The sequence below is a fragment of the Festucalex cinctus genome, chromosome 17 (genome assembly GCF_051991245.1).
Source record: "Festucalex cinctus isolate MCC-2025b chromosome 17, RoL_Fcin_1.0, whole genome shotgun sequence".
NCBI lineage: Eukaryota > Metazoa > Chordata > Actinopteri > Syngnathiformes > Syngnathidae > Festucalex > Festucalex cinctus.
This window is the reverse complement of record NC_135427.1, coordinates 364,303-380,575: the sequence shown is the minus strand read 5'-3', so window position 1 is coordinate 380,575 and position 16,273 is coordinate 364,303. Positions and strand designations below refer to the sequence as shown.

Genomic DNA, 16,273 nt, shown 5'->3' with positions numbered 1-16,273 from the left:
ATAATAACTGACCCAACTTTTTGAGTTTTTAAAACACAAAACTTTGAGTCAAATTAAATTAATAACCCACAAAGCAAGCCGACCCAATTGTTTTGGGTTAATTTGTGTGTTATTTATTTGGAGCAACTTTTGGAGTTAAATGAATAAATAACTCAATTAAATTGGGTCAAATATTAACTGACAACTTTTACAATCTTGGGTCAAATTGAATCAATAATTGTTTTTAATTAGCTGTTTTTCCAAATGTGTTGATTTATGGGTTCTTCATTTGACCCAACTTTTTGGGTTAATTTAATAACCCAATTTAATTGCATAAGAAAATGAACTAATCCAGCTATTACAATTTATAACTGAAATGTTGGGTCAAATTTATTTTATAATTGTTTTAAATGAAATGTTTCTCCAAATGCTTTGCATTGATTTGCGGGTTATTCATTTGACCCAACTTTGTCGGGTCAATTGAATAACCTAAATGAATTGGGTAAAAAATAAACGGACCCTTTTAAGTAGCCCAAAATATTGGGTCAAATGAAATTAATATACCACAAAGCAACCCAATTTTTGGGATTGCTTTGTGGGTTATTCATTTGACCCAACATTTTTTTTAATTATTTTTTTTTTATTTCATTTTAATCAATGGTGCCTCTGTGTGTACTCAATGTTGCCTCAATCGCTTCAGCACACAACACAGACACATTCATGATATAGTCTGTCCCTATTTTAAACCTTCGATACTTTGTTCCCCGTATTATTTTTCCACAGAGTCGGCACAAACGGAATTTTTCAGGGAGTCAAAAATGAGGAAAAAATTCAACGCCTTTTTTCCACCCTGTCTTTGGTGGGGTTCAACGTAGTGGTTGGATTTTTGACGGCGTTCCCTTTGAGTCCCACGCTGTCTTTCAAGCGCAGCATGCGGCTGACTCAACACCGCGATATCACACACGTGACGGATCCGCACGCAAATTCATCTCGAAGTAAGCTGACAAACACGTGGAAGTGAATTAGCAGAAACGGTAGCTTGGAGAATCTGAGCGCGAGGGCAAAAAAAACTTATCGTTCCACTCTGCTATGGTTAGCTGGGTTGAGATAATAACCTGGATGTAATTTGGAGGAAAATGGTTGGGAGTCATATAATCGTTATCACAGCGGTGAGAACCCCCTGCGGAACTCACCGCAGAAGTCTATAACGTAATACCGGCGCAGAGGCATGATACAATGAGCGCTTATTATCCAAGATAAACTCGTAATATTTCCAAGAAGCCAGCACATTGAAGCAACACCCAACTGCATCGCCACAAAAATCTCCAGCTGGCCTCTTCTCTGACCAAGAAAAGCTGATAAAACCTCTTGGAGCCTTGACTTTAACTCTTGGTGTTGTGGTCCAAGCATTTCTTGCCGAGTGTTTACGGACCTCTGGCAGGCTGGTGAGATGCCGAGTTTAATCTGGTGGCAATTTGCAACCAATATGCTGTAATTTAACGTCTGCATAGTTTAAAGCGGGTCTCCTCGTGGATTTTGACGCCCGTCGTCTCTCCAGCTTTCTTGGCCCGACGGAGGCGGACCCTCCTCTGGTATTATGATTGCGGCCTTGAGAAAACCAGAAAGCGAAAAGAGGCCGGGGCACCCCCGCGCTGGCCCGGTCCAGCCACAATTGAGGACGGCGTCAAGATTCCAATCAGAGTGGAGCCAGCAGACTGCGGGGACCAGCGTACGTGTTTTGCATTTCATGTGAGGTCCAGAGGGCTCGCTTAACGACAGAACAGTTGGGGAATCCGGTTACAATTTAAACAGCTAACTCGCAGTCGAAGCTTGGGTTTTTGGCAGAACCGGCCTCGTTTTCAGCCGGGGAAAGACAGAAACTTGTTCTTCCTGCTACAAAAACGGGCACAACATCGCTCGGCTTTTTCCAAGTTGAAAAGCGTGACGTACCGTCCGGTGTGTTACTATAAACATTTTGGAGCTTACGTACCGAAGAGGGAATGTCTCTGCGCGTCACTACTAACGCTAATAGCAGGAGGAGATTACATCATCCTGCTCATTTCACGGAGCGTGACGAGAAAGAGGGCTCCAATACTTGGAACTTCAGAGGGAAGAAGAAAAACATGGCTCCTGATAACCTTCGTCTGGAAGATTTATGAAGGTGAAGGACAAGGCTGCAGAATCGGAACTTTGTGAGGGAGTCGGATTTGTCAGAAGTAAATAATTGTGTTGTTTTTTTTTAACACGCTCCAATCTGATAAAATGGTTGGACCAAACCAATGGCGGAAGCAATGATGCAGCTTATCAGAACTTGAGCTTGTTTAGGAAGGGAAGGTCGGAAAAGATGTAATACAAAAAAAAAAAAAAGTCTTGATTGATGCTGACTGGTTGTCTTTAGACTTGGCAGAACTACAATCATGACCCCTTAAGATTTATGTCCATATAAATACGTCTTTGGGGCACTTAAAACATTTAAAAAAAAACAAAAAACATATTTACACGTCATTGGGAGCAAATGAGTTAAGATTTATGTCCATTTAAAGTAGCACTAAGGAACTTTTCAACCTTAATAAAATAGTTTTATAACTCTTCTGATGAAACATGGACTTCAAACTAGTTGAATGGTACCTTTGCCATGGCCTGGGAGAGGTCGTTTTTACTGTCACGAAGCAACTTTGAGGAGGAACACTGCCACACAAAAAAACTACAAATGCGCTGACTGCTTTATGGCATACGTCACTTCCCCCATTTCCCCATTCGTGACAAAGACAGAAGTCAATTTCAATGTCGACTCACAATTACTACTTTCCCGGCAGAAGCTGCAAAACAACTGAAACGTTTTGTCTGAGGAAACAAAAAAGTCAAGGATCAACATTGACCGGGCTTTCACTCGCTGTCGTGAGCTAAAAAACAAAACAAAAAAAAACAACAACAACAACAACAACAACACAATGCGCTTGTCTTCATGGGAAATGTGGTCTTCCTACCACTTTTGTCCATATGGCACCGCCATAATCAACGTAAACTGAAAGTTCCTTAGTGTTGCTTTAAAGCCTGGTTCCGATTCGTCGACATGTGTTTCACCAATTGTGATTGGTGTAAAATGTATTCCGCATGATAATCGCTTGTTCGCTGTACTCATCTGTTCTTGTGCTCAAACAAATGTGGAAAATGTTGCCCGTCATTTATCTTTCTGTACTCTTTGTATTGAAAAACTACGGCTAGACACTCTTGCAGTCTGGTTCATGAGTGTAAGTACAAATATATGGATTATGGGTCTAATAATATCATCCTCAGTCGGCCAACAGCAGGCCCGCTGAGCTAGCGTCGTTTTATACCAACATAACCACCAATGTCATTAATTCTCAATGCGTATACTGGAAAAAAACAAATCTTTCCATTTGAACTTGCCTTGGATTGGCCCACTGGGGAACTACGTACACCAATATGGCGGCTCATCCATACGCGTGTCGGAACAATTACTTCTACTGCCTTGATTTTAATTGATTCCAGTATTATGACTTGATTGCTTTTGCTTATGCCAGTGGTGTCCCAACTACGGCCCGGGGGCCGTTTGCGGCCCGCCGTCCATTTTTCAGCGGCCCACGACATATGCTAAAAATGGCATTTGACTCAGTTCAAATAAAATAAACAAAACAAAATTGTTTGGAGATGATCAAAGTTAGAAGGGAGGGTATCGAAAAACAGTTGCCATTAAAGGTTATTTTTTGTTAACTCAAACTAATGAAAAAACTAAAACAAAAAAACAATATTGTTACCGAAATAAAAAAAACGAAAACTAACTGAAACTACACTTTATGTTCACAAAACTAACTAATTATAGCAAACATGTTATACAATTTTAGTCTTGAATAATTAATTTAATGCATGAGCCTTTGGGGATGATTTTAAATGTAATTTTAATTCGATTTATTTTGATAGAAACCGGAATAATGACGTTTGAAAGTATGTCACACAGAAGTGACGTCATCTAGCAGCAGCCAATCGGAAAGCACCTTCAGATGATGTCGCTCCCATGGTGTTTTTTAAATATTGTGCACAAGTAATATTCGTTTGAAAAAAAATAATACTGAAACTAACTAAAATAATACTAAACATTTATTAAACAACTACAACTAATAAAAACGAACAGAACCACACTGAAAACTAATAAAAACTAACTAAAATGAAAAATACCAAAACTATAATAACCCTACTGCCATATTACAAATAAATTGGTTTATATACTGTAGCATTTTTTGAGATATGCAAAAGCACAAATAAATTATTTGTACAATTTTTAGGACTAAACACAATTTCTCTTCATAACATTATGTGGCCCTTGCGTCCTTCTGATGTTCTGTATGTGGCCCTCAAATCAAAAAGTTTGGACACCCCTGACTGATGCGCTAACTATGCTGCAGGGAATTTGCTATGCTCAGTAGTCGACATCGTGTTGTTTATTTATCATTGTAATCCCTTCATACTAACTATATCATAGTTGAATATGTGCAATATGATTTCACATCTATGACGGAATGTATGGTGTTCCACAGGGTTCCGTTGCGGGGCCTCTGCTGTTTTCATTGCACCTGTTGCCCCTGGGTTCAGTAATGTACATTCACTCCTAAAAATACTCAAAACAAATAAATCGGACTCACTTCTTGTGTTGATTCTCCTTGCGATCGACCGAGCCCAAACTCTGTAAATAAGAGCAAAAACAAAAACATTAAAACTAAAATGCTGAATTTGTGCTACACATAATACAAACGCAGTTGAAAAGTTAAGTAATTTTTTAATCATACGCAACAGCATGAATTTCCGAGCATTACTGAATTTTCTAATCAGCCAATGAAATTTCATGACATCTCCTGTTCTGGACTTTTATTTTATGGTGCTAAAATGTACGAACCAATTACGTGCTTAATGAAGCTGTCTCCGATGACAAATTTGACATTTTCTCAAGCATCTTTTGTGTTGAAGATGTTAAAAACAAAACTGACATTTCACGAGAGGCAGAGATGAGCGAGCTACAAAAACATGGATGCAAAAGGCCGGGTGAAAAAAAAAAAAAAATCAATAGGTACAACATGGCAACTTTGCTCAATGGGATGTTTGAGTGCATTCCTTCAATAACGACGGCTTGCGAACACGAACATACGACCTCCATACAAAAAAGAAGGTGCGGATAAACGCATACTTTCCTCCTGCTGTCACCATCTTCTGGAGGTTTATAGGTCTCAGATGGGACACACGCTGAGGCAGACAAGAGTGAAGCGTGCGCATACATACGCACGCACGTAACCGGCCTTTTGGAGCAAAAAATACCTTCGCTGCTTGGGATTTTTATCACGCCACGGTGCCGTGATCCATGACAAGTCACATGGCTGAGTGATGGAGCCGAGCCAAAATGGCCACTCAGCAACACGACATTCATGACTACTGATAAAGTCATCCAAGAAAACGGAGGTTTCCGACGTTGTGAAAGTGCCCTGATTGCACCATTTTGCTTTTGTAGCGTTAGCAACTAGCAAGTGTGTAGCGTATGTTATTCTGGTTATTCTGTTGTCCATTTAAGCCATTTAATGACACCTCAGTTGAAATTAAATGCAAAACTAACCACACAACGGCAAAACTTACATCCACTGTATATTTAAATACAAAACATGCTTCGTTTCTAAAACATTGCTAGCCTAGCACGAACAGCAAATTAGCAAATGCTAACAGGAAGACGGGAAGTTAGCGTTGACTTTGGGAGTGTTTTTTCTTCAAATAACAAATATCCACACACAAATCTTGTGGGAACACATACTCACAGATGATAACACTATGCAAAGGCACAAATTCTTCCCAATGTGTGAAAAACGAGTTATTTTAATAGAATTCAATCGCAACCTTCTTCTGTACTCACTTCAAGTGTGTACGCCATGGATGCATGGCACCACACTGCCCCCAAGAGGTCAAAACGCACAGCAACAGTCAAGTTATCTTGATTTATATAGCACTTCCAAACAGCCCGAGCTGTCAGTATTTATATTATATGTATTTTAAATACATAATCGGCAGATTAATTGGTAATCGGTATTTTTTTCTGCCAAAAATCGGGATCAAAAAGTGCATATCGGTCGGGCCCTATCTGTGACTTTGAGCGTGTGACTTGACGTGCTGTGAAAGAAAGATTTTTCTTATTTCTACTTGAAAGTCAATTTAGTACCGTATTTTCACGACTATAAGGCGCACCTAAAAGCCTTCAATTTTTTCAAAAACTGACCATGCGCCTTATATGTGGATCAACATTGAGCCACAACAGGTCTCGCTGTCAATACGTTATCGGTGACCCTGCACGATCGGCAGAAGATCCCGGCCATCTTGGATCGCTAGCTAATACTAATACTTTACCTCAGAGAAAATAATAAAACAGCTGTTTATTCATTTTGGGAGTGAATGGAGTTGTCAGAAAGCTGGTTTGTAATCTATTAATAAAGTTTGACTGACCTATCTGACTGTTTTGTTGACATTCCCTTTAGCGCAGCACCATCTAATGGATGCATAACGTAACCCCAGCCTCTACTGTAGTGCCTTATATATGAAAATAGTTTTAAAATATGTCATTCATTGAAGGTGTGCCTTATAATGAGGAAAATACGGTACTTTATGATCAAGTCTACACTCAGTAATGAGTATGAATAAAATGTGAAGTGAATCGTCTTCTTTGGCCGTAGTTACTGTTTGGATCATGCGATGAAAACAACAATCAATGTTGTGTTCTATGCTTCCGTGAGATTAGCGCAATAGCATTTAGACCGACCGCCCCCTGATGCTTGTGATATTTTGCATGTGACTTGGAAGCGTGTGTGTATAAAGCATACGTCCGCGTATGGCTGTCAGCTCCCCGACGGGGGGCAGGATATGTCATACGGAGCGAGTGACCTTCCACCTCGCTGCTCCCCGACTGTGCCCACATACGGTGCCACTCATCCAGAAGGGATGAGGGCAGGTGCTTGTCCTTCATTTGAAAAACAGGAGGATTATTTTCAATAATGGACTTTTTTTTTTTTTTTGCCCCCCCTCATCTCATTAGAAGAAAATATGCAGAGTGCTGAGCGCACTGTAAAAAAATCAATACGATTTAGGCCACTACTTCATTCACTGCCTTTGACAAGTATACTTGTCAATTGTATTTTTTAGAGCGGTGCTAAATGGGGGCGAATCTGAGCATGCTCCACTGTAAATATCAAACTTGGAAACAACTTTACTGATGCCCAACCACCGGTAGATGACATCATTGCCCCGTTTTATAGGAAATAAACACAGTTTCAGAGTCCATGGGAGAAATGGCTGTATTTTGGCAAACCTACATTTTTCTGCTGTCAATTATAAAAGAACGGGACGGGACAAAAAGTAGGGAGTCTATTCTGTTATTTGGTAGATTCGGTTTATATATAATTATTGAATGGAATATCACGTGAGTATTGGAAATGTAAAAATTTTCTATAATGACTGGCAGTGAATGAGTTAAATCATAACATGGTGATTTATATACATGGCACGTGCTGGTACGGGACGACATAACGGCAAGGGTACCGTTATTTGCTTTTGACCTCGCCACTATCTATGCAATGGTGAAAAATGACATGTCCAAAATAATAATAATAATAACTAACTCTTGGCAGCATTATATTGGCAGTGTTTGGTGGCATATTTTAAATTGAAGATTATTTCGCAGGCTAATGAAGTGCAACTACTGAAAGCATGATTGAGTAAATGACCTCGAATGGTAACAAATCCTCTAAAAAGATTAATATATTTATATTAATCTTTTAATATATATTAATATAATATTAATCAAAAATTGGGGATGTTTGATCCAAGAGAGATGCACGATAATGTTATTTTCAACCAATAATTTAGAAAGTGTCAATGTTGATAACCGATAAGTAAGCCGATAATTATTTGCAAAATTAACTTGAACACAAAGTCATAGTCCAAATACATCAAAATGTGTAAAACACCATGAAGCTGAATTTTATGGATATGAGCCACAACCCCAACCGATTGACCAAAGTGGCATGTCGATTATTATCGGCAGATTTCTTTATCTGGTTTATCTGTATGATGTCAAATTGGTGGATAATTGCCGATCATTTTCGGCGGATTTCTTTATTATCCGTTTGATGTCAAATTGGTTGATAATTGCTGATAATTATTGCTGGATTTCTTTATTACCTCGCTTATCTGTTTATCTGGCAATTCTAAAAATATTTTATAGTAATTTTCTGCCTTTTGTTTTTGGACATCTTAGTTTACTTTTTGAACATTTTCTCTTCTGACTTTTTTTGATTAAATTCTCTCACATTTTTGGCAATTCCATGGACAATTTATTTGCAAATTTTTTGCTCTTCCTGTGTGGAAATTTTATGCTAATTTAAAAAAAATATTTTTAGCAAATAAAAAAAAAAATAAAAAAAAAAACTTTTTCATCTTTTTCTGGCAACTTAAAAATTTGGAAACCTTAATTCATTTGAAAATTATTTTATCTAAAAATAAAAATAAATACTTTAAAAGAAATGCTAATTTCTACTAATGAATTTTATTATTTATTTATTTTTTTTTAGAGATCAACAGGGAGCTACAGCGCCGCAGGATCATCCGCGGCAAAAAATAATAGTGTGATTAATCTGTGTTAATATGACATTTTTCTTTGCGATTATTCAATGAGCTCATGCTTTAACTTTGACAGCACTAACAATAAAAGTAAGGCTAATTGACTTAACCGAATCTTTAAATAACAGCAAAAGATTGTCAGAATGCATCTGCCTGTTCTTGACACAATCATCAATTATAAGACATTCGTGAGCTCTAATTGAACATGACATGAAGCGCATCTCAAACTTGACCATCAGGTACCATCAAGTGCTGAAATTCGAGTGACAACAAGCATGCTGCATTCCTGCCAAATGCATCCAAAGTATTAGCTGCTTATGCACAATTCCGCCTAAGCGCCAAACACAAAATCCTTCAGCACTCACCCGCAACCCATTTCGGGAATACCTTCACTCTGTCATTAATTGACGTGTGCATACATACCTGTTGAGTCCAACTCTCCCTGCTTGAATCCCCCCCCAAAGTGCCCCCCACCCCCTCTCCCGATGCCGTTCCGCCACGCCGCCTCTAATTGCCGTTCACCTGCTCAACTTCAGCCCGAGCCGACCGCTCGCGTTTCCTTCGGAGCTCGTTTCGCAAAAAAAAAAAAAGCTCGCCTCCGATGGCGGCTGCGACCGCCGCGGACTTGTTGTACTTTAATTGTGGTTGCTAGGCGATAAGCTTCTACCAATTCTGCACACAGTGAAAACAGGGGGGGGGGGGAGGACATGAGTGAGAGGAGTGGGGGTGGGGGGGGGGGCGTTGAGAGAATAGGTGGTGCTGAGGGAAGGCGGGTTGGAGGACATGCTCATTATAGACACAGTAGCCGGAGGAAAATGATGGAGGTGAGTGGGTGGGGGGTGGGGGGGATGCAGAAGTTGTGAAGATTTGAGGATGCACATGCGGTGGGGAGCCTTTAACTAGCTTGTGTGCGCTTATTTTTAACCTGCTTATGAAATCTGCAGCAGCAAAACCACTTGCAGGATTCACCACGATAACGCTCAACAACGTATGCGTTGCGCAACAATTTACATTCGACTAATAGGATCCTTGATCAAACCTGCGCCTCATTAACTCATTCACTGCCATTGACGGAAAAAGACGTCAAATGATGCATTTTTTTTTTGCTGGTGGCAATGAATGTGTTAAACAGAAGCAAAAATTTTGACAGCGTCATGGTTAATGAACGGCAATTTACGCTCGGTCAGCAGTAAACAAACAATTAGCTAATTAGCAGTTGTGGTCCCTCGCAATCGTTCAGTCGTGCTGACTGCAGACGGCCTTCCAAGGCGCTTTTTTAGCTTGATGACAGTGAAGTTAGTAAAAATACAATCGGATAGTTCTGTTTTTGTTACGGGTGGCAGGCGATTACGTTTTAATCGTAATTAATACGCAGTGAAATAGAAAAAAAAATGTATATATATATATATATATATATATATGTATATATATATATGTATATATATATATATATATATATATATGTATATATATGTATATATATATATATATATATATATATATATATATATGTATATATATATATATGTATATATATATATATATATATATATATATATATATGTATATATATATATGTATATATATATATATATATATGTATATATATATATGTATATATATATATATATATATATATATATATATATATATATAATTCTAAACTTTATTGACAGATTTGTTTTAAAAAATTCTAACAAAAATTGTAGGGCGCTTCCAGGGTCATTAGCATGTGTTAGGCTTTAAAAAATAAATAAATAAATAAATTAATTAATTAAAGATTTCTACTGTAAATAAAGTTTTAGAAAATTTCAACATAATTTCTTCTTCTATTTATATTTTTATATTTTTTTTTTAATAAAAAGTGAAGGGAGTTCCTCTTTTTGATAAAGTGGAAATTTAAATAGATCCATGGACGAAAAGTTCCCTGCATCCCACTGAGTGACAAATACATGCAAATGTAGCTAATCTTCGCAGTAAAAAAAAAAAAAAAGTCTGAATATGTTCCAAATGTGTTTACGACAAATACAAATTGAGTGTGAACATCTTACAATCCCTGACGAAAACCCCAAATTTGCTACGTTCCAATTATTCACCGCTCAGTCAGATACCAGCATTATCGGCCTTCAGATTAAAAATAAAAATAAAAATGGCTGATGCCGACATTTGTCAAAATGCCAAATATAATCAGTCTATCCCTACTCAAGAGTTATATCCTCTCAAGCTGACGCAAAACAACTTCACCCAAGCACCAAAACATGGACTCAAACGGTTGACGGATGCCAGGTCGAAAAGCCCGCCTTGCTCAGGCTTTTAGCCCTGTCAAGCGTCAATATAAATCAATTAGGAATCAAATGTACATTGTGCTTCATGTCTGGTAACCTTTTGGTTTGCTTGTGTACGTTTCTATATATGTACAGTCTGAGTGACAGTCGGCGTGCGCAGGCCTGGCGTGGTACCTGATGAATCACAGAGTCTGGTGGCGGGCATGCATGGACAGAAAAAGAAAAAGAAAAAGAAAAAAAAAAACTGAGCCACCTTATTGTCCGTTGAGTGAGCGCTGGGGGATCATTAGTCATAGCTGGCGGAAATGTCAAACACGCTGTCACTGCTGTGAAAAAGGACGCAGGAGACGCGTTCTCTTTTTTTTTTTTTGCGCCTACATTTCTTGATGCAAACTTGACTTTTATCAACAGTAACGAGGGAAGACGGCACAAGCAGGTATGGAGCAGGTTGCGTGTTAGAAAAATGTGTGATGCAATTATGTACAACATTGAGAAGGATATTTAAACTTTAAAACAACCATTGCTGTTTTTTTTTTTATTTAACTCTTTGACTGCCAAATATTATCCAAACAACAAACCCAACCGTGTCAGCCGATTCCAAGCATTTTCACTCATCTTTGAAGGAAAACAAAATATTGTGCGCTACAACTACATAAACATAAAAAAAAAAAAAAAGTATATTTCTACCTTATTCTGTTCTTTAGTAATCACCATTTGAAAATAGGCAATATGAGTGACATTGAAAAGATAAATTTTTTGCACTTTTTTTTGTTTATTTGACGCTCTGTGAATTAGATTTAACGTGACACGTAATTCACGTCATCCTTGAAATCGTTCAATTTCATCATATCAGTCGTGTTTCATTGTAATTTCATATACCGTGAGCCCATTGAAAAGAGATACAATGCTGCCATCTGCTGGCCATAGTGGGTGTTTTTGATTCCACAACCCATTGAGCAGGCAGTGCTGCACAAGACATTGAACTGCCCATTGATAAAAAACAAAACAAACCTAAGAAAAAATCTTAGTAAACATCAATTAACGTTTATGGCGGCATTCATTAGGATTTTAGCATACGTCATTAAACGTTTTTGGCAGTCAAAGAGTTAAAATGGAACCCAGGGGAAGCAGATACAATGAAAACAGCAGAGGCCCTAGAATTGAACCCTGTGGAATACCATTTGTTCCGTTATACATGTGAAATCCTATTGCACATATTTACTTTCTCCTTTTTATTTTTTTTTTGCTCAACAGTTTGTATGAAGGGATTACAATAAAAAAATAATAATATTCGCACGATGTACCATCACAACAGTCACAAGTCAACTACTGACCACACCAAATTCCCAATCACCAATGAATCAAATGAGTCGGCTGTGTCTTTGACCTCTGCAGAACCCCTGAACCACCACTGACATATCTATATATGTATATTGCTATATTAATACTGTAAATTTGTCTGGCTAGATTGGGGAGAACATTTTTGTGCAAAAAGTTTGTTTTTGTTGTTGGAAAAAAAAAAAGGATGTTTGGTTGGCTAAAGCTTGGGGCTGATGACAAAAAGTTCAATGTCAGTCCCATTGAAAATGAATGGGGAATTGTTGATATTTAACATTAAATTGTGCGAATACTCTAAGTACTGTGAAATCAGACGATATATTCCCAAGATGGCGTGAATTTTTGAAGCAAGTTGAAATTTGAACGGTGTAAATCGGAAATATTATGTGGGAGTTATGACACGTCAAAAAAGTGCGGAGAATAAAAAGCCGAATAATATAATTGTTATGTTATTGGGCGGTGGGGGGGGACTCTCAGTATGACGTGGTTTGGAAAGAAGATATATATACACACCCACAAGGGCCGGAGGGTGAAAACAGACCAGAGTTAAAGAGACAATTTAAATGGAAATAAACTCGTGTCACATGACTGAGAAAAGCGTTATAAAAGGACACAAATAGATTGCGAGCGTGTGCGCCCGAGGTTAAATTTTGCTCACATTATGCGAAATGAAGGAGGGTGGCAAAAAAAAAACAACAACAGCGCTGTGCCATCCCTTGAGTGCCCTTGAGCCAGGCACCTCACCCCCAATTGCTCTGCGGGCATCCACTGCTGTATTGGGCGTGCGCGCGTGTATGTGTTCACTCCCAACAGTTAGGTTATACTCAGCCCTAATGTCTCCTTAGGGATGAATAAAGTGTCTGAAAAATAGTCACTGCTGAGCTAAAATAGTCCAAAAATAACAACAAGGTGTTTTAGAGTTTATACAAGCGGTTTCATAAGCCAGAGAGGTCAAATAATTTATGTTTTATGGAATGCAAAGCGTAGTATGCGTAAACGTAAACTCAAACAAACGCGAGGACAAGCGACAGTGAAGTCTTTCTTTCGATTTCACTTCATTCATTTTTCACCGCGGTCATTAACATTAATAAGCGACTCTTTTAAAAATGTCGGGAGACTTGTGATGCGTGAAATGACAGGCGCAAGACAAGCGGTGACAAAGATGGCAGACAAGCAGCTGCGGTAAGTCAACACGTTCAAGCGTCATCAAAGAATATTTTTGGGGTGTTTTTCGACATGGCTCCCCCTACAGGTGTTTTTTTTATTTTATTTTATTTTTTTTTAAGCCACTGTGTTCAAATCTAAAACAGCAGTGACGAATGTGACACGGTTTTTAAATGTTAATTGTTAACGATTTTTTTTTTTTAAATCAGAATTAATTGCATGACTTCCATAGTTAACTCAGTGTTAATCAAAAATGAATCGCACATCTTACATCTGTTCTAAATGTTGATTTTTTTTTCTTTAAGTTATTAATACGCTTGTTAAATAACAAAAGTGGGCAAGGATTTTACCCAGCCAAAAGTTAAGCACGTAAAAAATTGTCGCTCCTCTGAAGGTGCTTTTCTATTGGCTGCTTGCGAGATGATGTCACTTCTGTGTGACGCACTTTCAAACATCCTCATTCCGGTTGAATGAATATAATGAAAAACACATTTAAAAGAATCCCTAAAGGTGCATGCATTAAATTAATTACAAAAGACTAAAACAGGCAATTTTCGTGATAGTTTCGGTTCGTTTTAGTTTTCTAACTAATTCACTGCCAAAAACGTTTAATAACGATGAGTAAAATCACAACGTATGCCGCCAAAAACGTTAAATGACGTCAACTTTTTTTTTTTTTTTTTTTAAATCAATGGACAGTGCAACGTCTGAGTCAGGGGTGTCAAACATAAGGACCGCGGGCCGGATCTGGCCCGCAAAGGGGTTTAATCCGGCCCGCGAGATGATTTTCTAAAGTTAAAAAAATAAAATAAAATAAAATTGTAATGTCGACTAATTAATCAGTCGGCCACAATCAAAATATATAAAATTTGTAACTTCACAAGCAATTCTCAGATGAGCAATGGAAATTGTACGGGGGAATCATCCTGGATGTCATTATTTTACACACAACTTAAAGTTCTGGTTTGTTTGATTATTATTATTTTATTATTTATAAATCATAGACCGACAAACGTTAAATACGACACTAATTCAATTACAGCTAACACAAATAGATATGACAAGGATTAGCGTCCTTATAATGTTATTAACTGCACCACGCAATGCATTCTGGGAAAAATATATGCAAAACAAGTAGATATAACACGTGCAGTGTTGCCGCGTTCCATTTGCATTTGTATTATTTTTTGGAATAATATGATTACATTTGAGCTCCGTAATTTAGGGCTGGCATACAACTACCGAAAATCTGTGTATAATTGACGGCAATCGTTTTTACGTTATATACCGTTATTTTACCGATGCGGCCCACCCCATGCGGCCCCTGAGCTAACCTGAGTTTGACACCCCTGATCCAAGTGCAGCGCTGCCTAGTCAATGGGTTGTGAAAACAAAAATATCCACCAACTACGGCCAGCAGATGGCAGCATTGTAAGGAATTAAAATGAAACATGAGGGGATTTGATGAAATCTGATGAAATTGAACGTTTTCAAGGATGATCAAACCTAATTCACAGAGCGTCACTAAACAAAATATATTAGTGTCAACGTCACTGTTGCGGAGAATTTTTTTTTGGAATTTTACTTTTTTTCATTAGTTTTCGTTAACTAAAATAACCCTGGTTGTATTGCGATATACTGATTCATAAAAATATGCGCTTTGGATCAATAAAGGTTAGCAAACAACGACGGGCTGACCTATCGACACAAAAGCTACAGATGATGAAGACGGACTGACAGGTTGGTCCACCTCTCTTTCTGTCATGTGGTGCGGTTGGAGGCGACCCAAAGGGACCGAAACGTATCCCATAAATCAACAGCGCAGCGAGCGATGGATATTCAGCCATAAATCACCACGGCGGAGCCTCCTACAATCACACTAATGGGTCTGGAAGACGTGCTGTCATCCAAGCCATGATGTCACCGAGTCTGAGTCTGTGGCTGTTGATGTTGGTGGTGGTGGGGGGGGGGCTGCATATGCTATGTATGTGCTTGTGTCTGTATGCGGTGGCAAGCCTTCGTGCTCTGCTTGTGTAAGTGTCTGTGGCGAGCGCGCGTGTGGCGTGTGGGAGGCGGGGACGTCTGTTTATGTGGGTTTGTGCGCGCCGGGGCGACCGCGTCGCGCGTGCGTTATTTGTCCGTCGCTATATGCTTTCAGCGCCGCATTTATGAACACGCTTACACTGGTCTATTCACGCCGGACGTATGAAAAACGAAGAGAGATTTATACGCGCCCGGCTTACAATGGGCGCGCGATTCCGCCGAAGAAAATTTAAACAAGCGCGAGTCTGCCACGTTTCCACACAATGACAGTTGTTGACATAAATAACGGGGGACTTTGTGAAAGGGGACACCTATTAACTTCTCCTCGGCTGATAATTGCCCATTAGATCTTGGGAAGAGCGACGGGTTGAGAGATAACTCACATTGTGAAAGGAAAAAGGGGGAGTAGGGGGGTGCGCGGGGCTGGGATCCGGCAAGAAGGGCTGGCGGTGCCCGCTATCATCCACAGCCAAGTGCTTGGATTCGCAACAAAGGAAATGATGGCGCGCTCAAATCGCCGCCTCTGCCTAAAGTGGCAGTTTGCTGCTGTGGAGGTGGAAAAAAAAAAAAAAACAGTTGTGATCCATATCATGCACCCAAATTCACAGAGGAACGCTGCCAATTTAGAGAGTTACTGATTACTTCAGTATACCACAAGTGGTTTCTGCAAGTATCATCAAATTTGATGTAATGATTTTTAATGCAACTAAAAACTAACTTAATAAAATTAATCACACATTATATCTTCTAAACTAGGGGTGTCAGGCGATTAAAATTTTTAATCGTAATGAATCGCGTGA

At 38.7% G+C, this 16,273-nt stretch overlaps 1 protein-coding gene across 3 annotated transcripts in view; it reads right to left on the bottom strand.

Annotated features, from left to right (window-relative positions):
- ankfn1b (ankyrin repeat and fibronectin type III domain containing 1b) overlaps positions 1-16,273 on the bottom strand; it is a 154,950-nt gene that overhangs the window by 51,053 nt on the left and 87,624 nt on the right. For all 3 annotated transcript variants that reach the window (XM_077503509.1, XM_077503510.1, XM_077503508.1), the window contains one exon: positions 4,641-4,681. In XM_077503509.1, the coding sequence (XP_077359635.1) occupies positions 4,641-4,681 (41 nt within the window). The remainder of the gene's footprint in view (positions 1-4,640; positions 4,682-16,273) is intronic.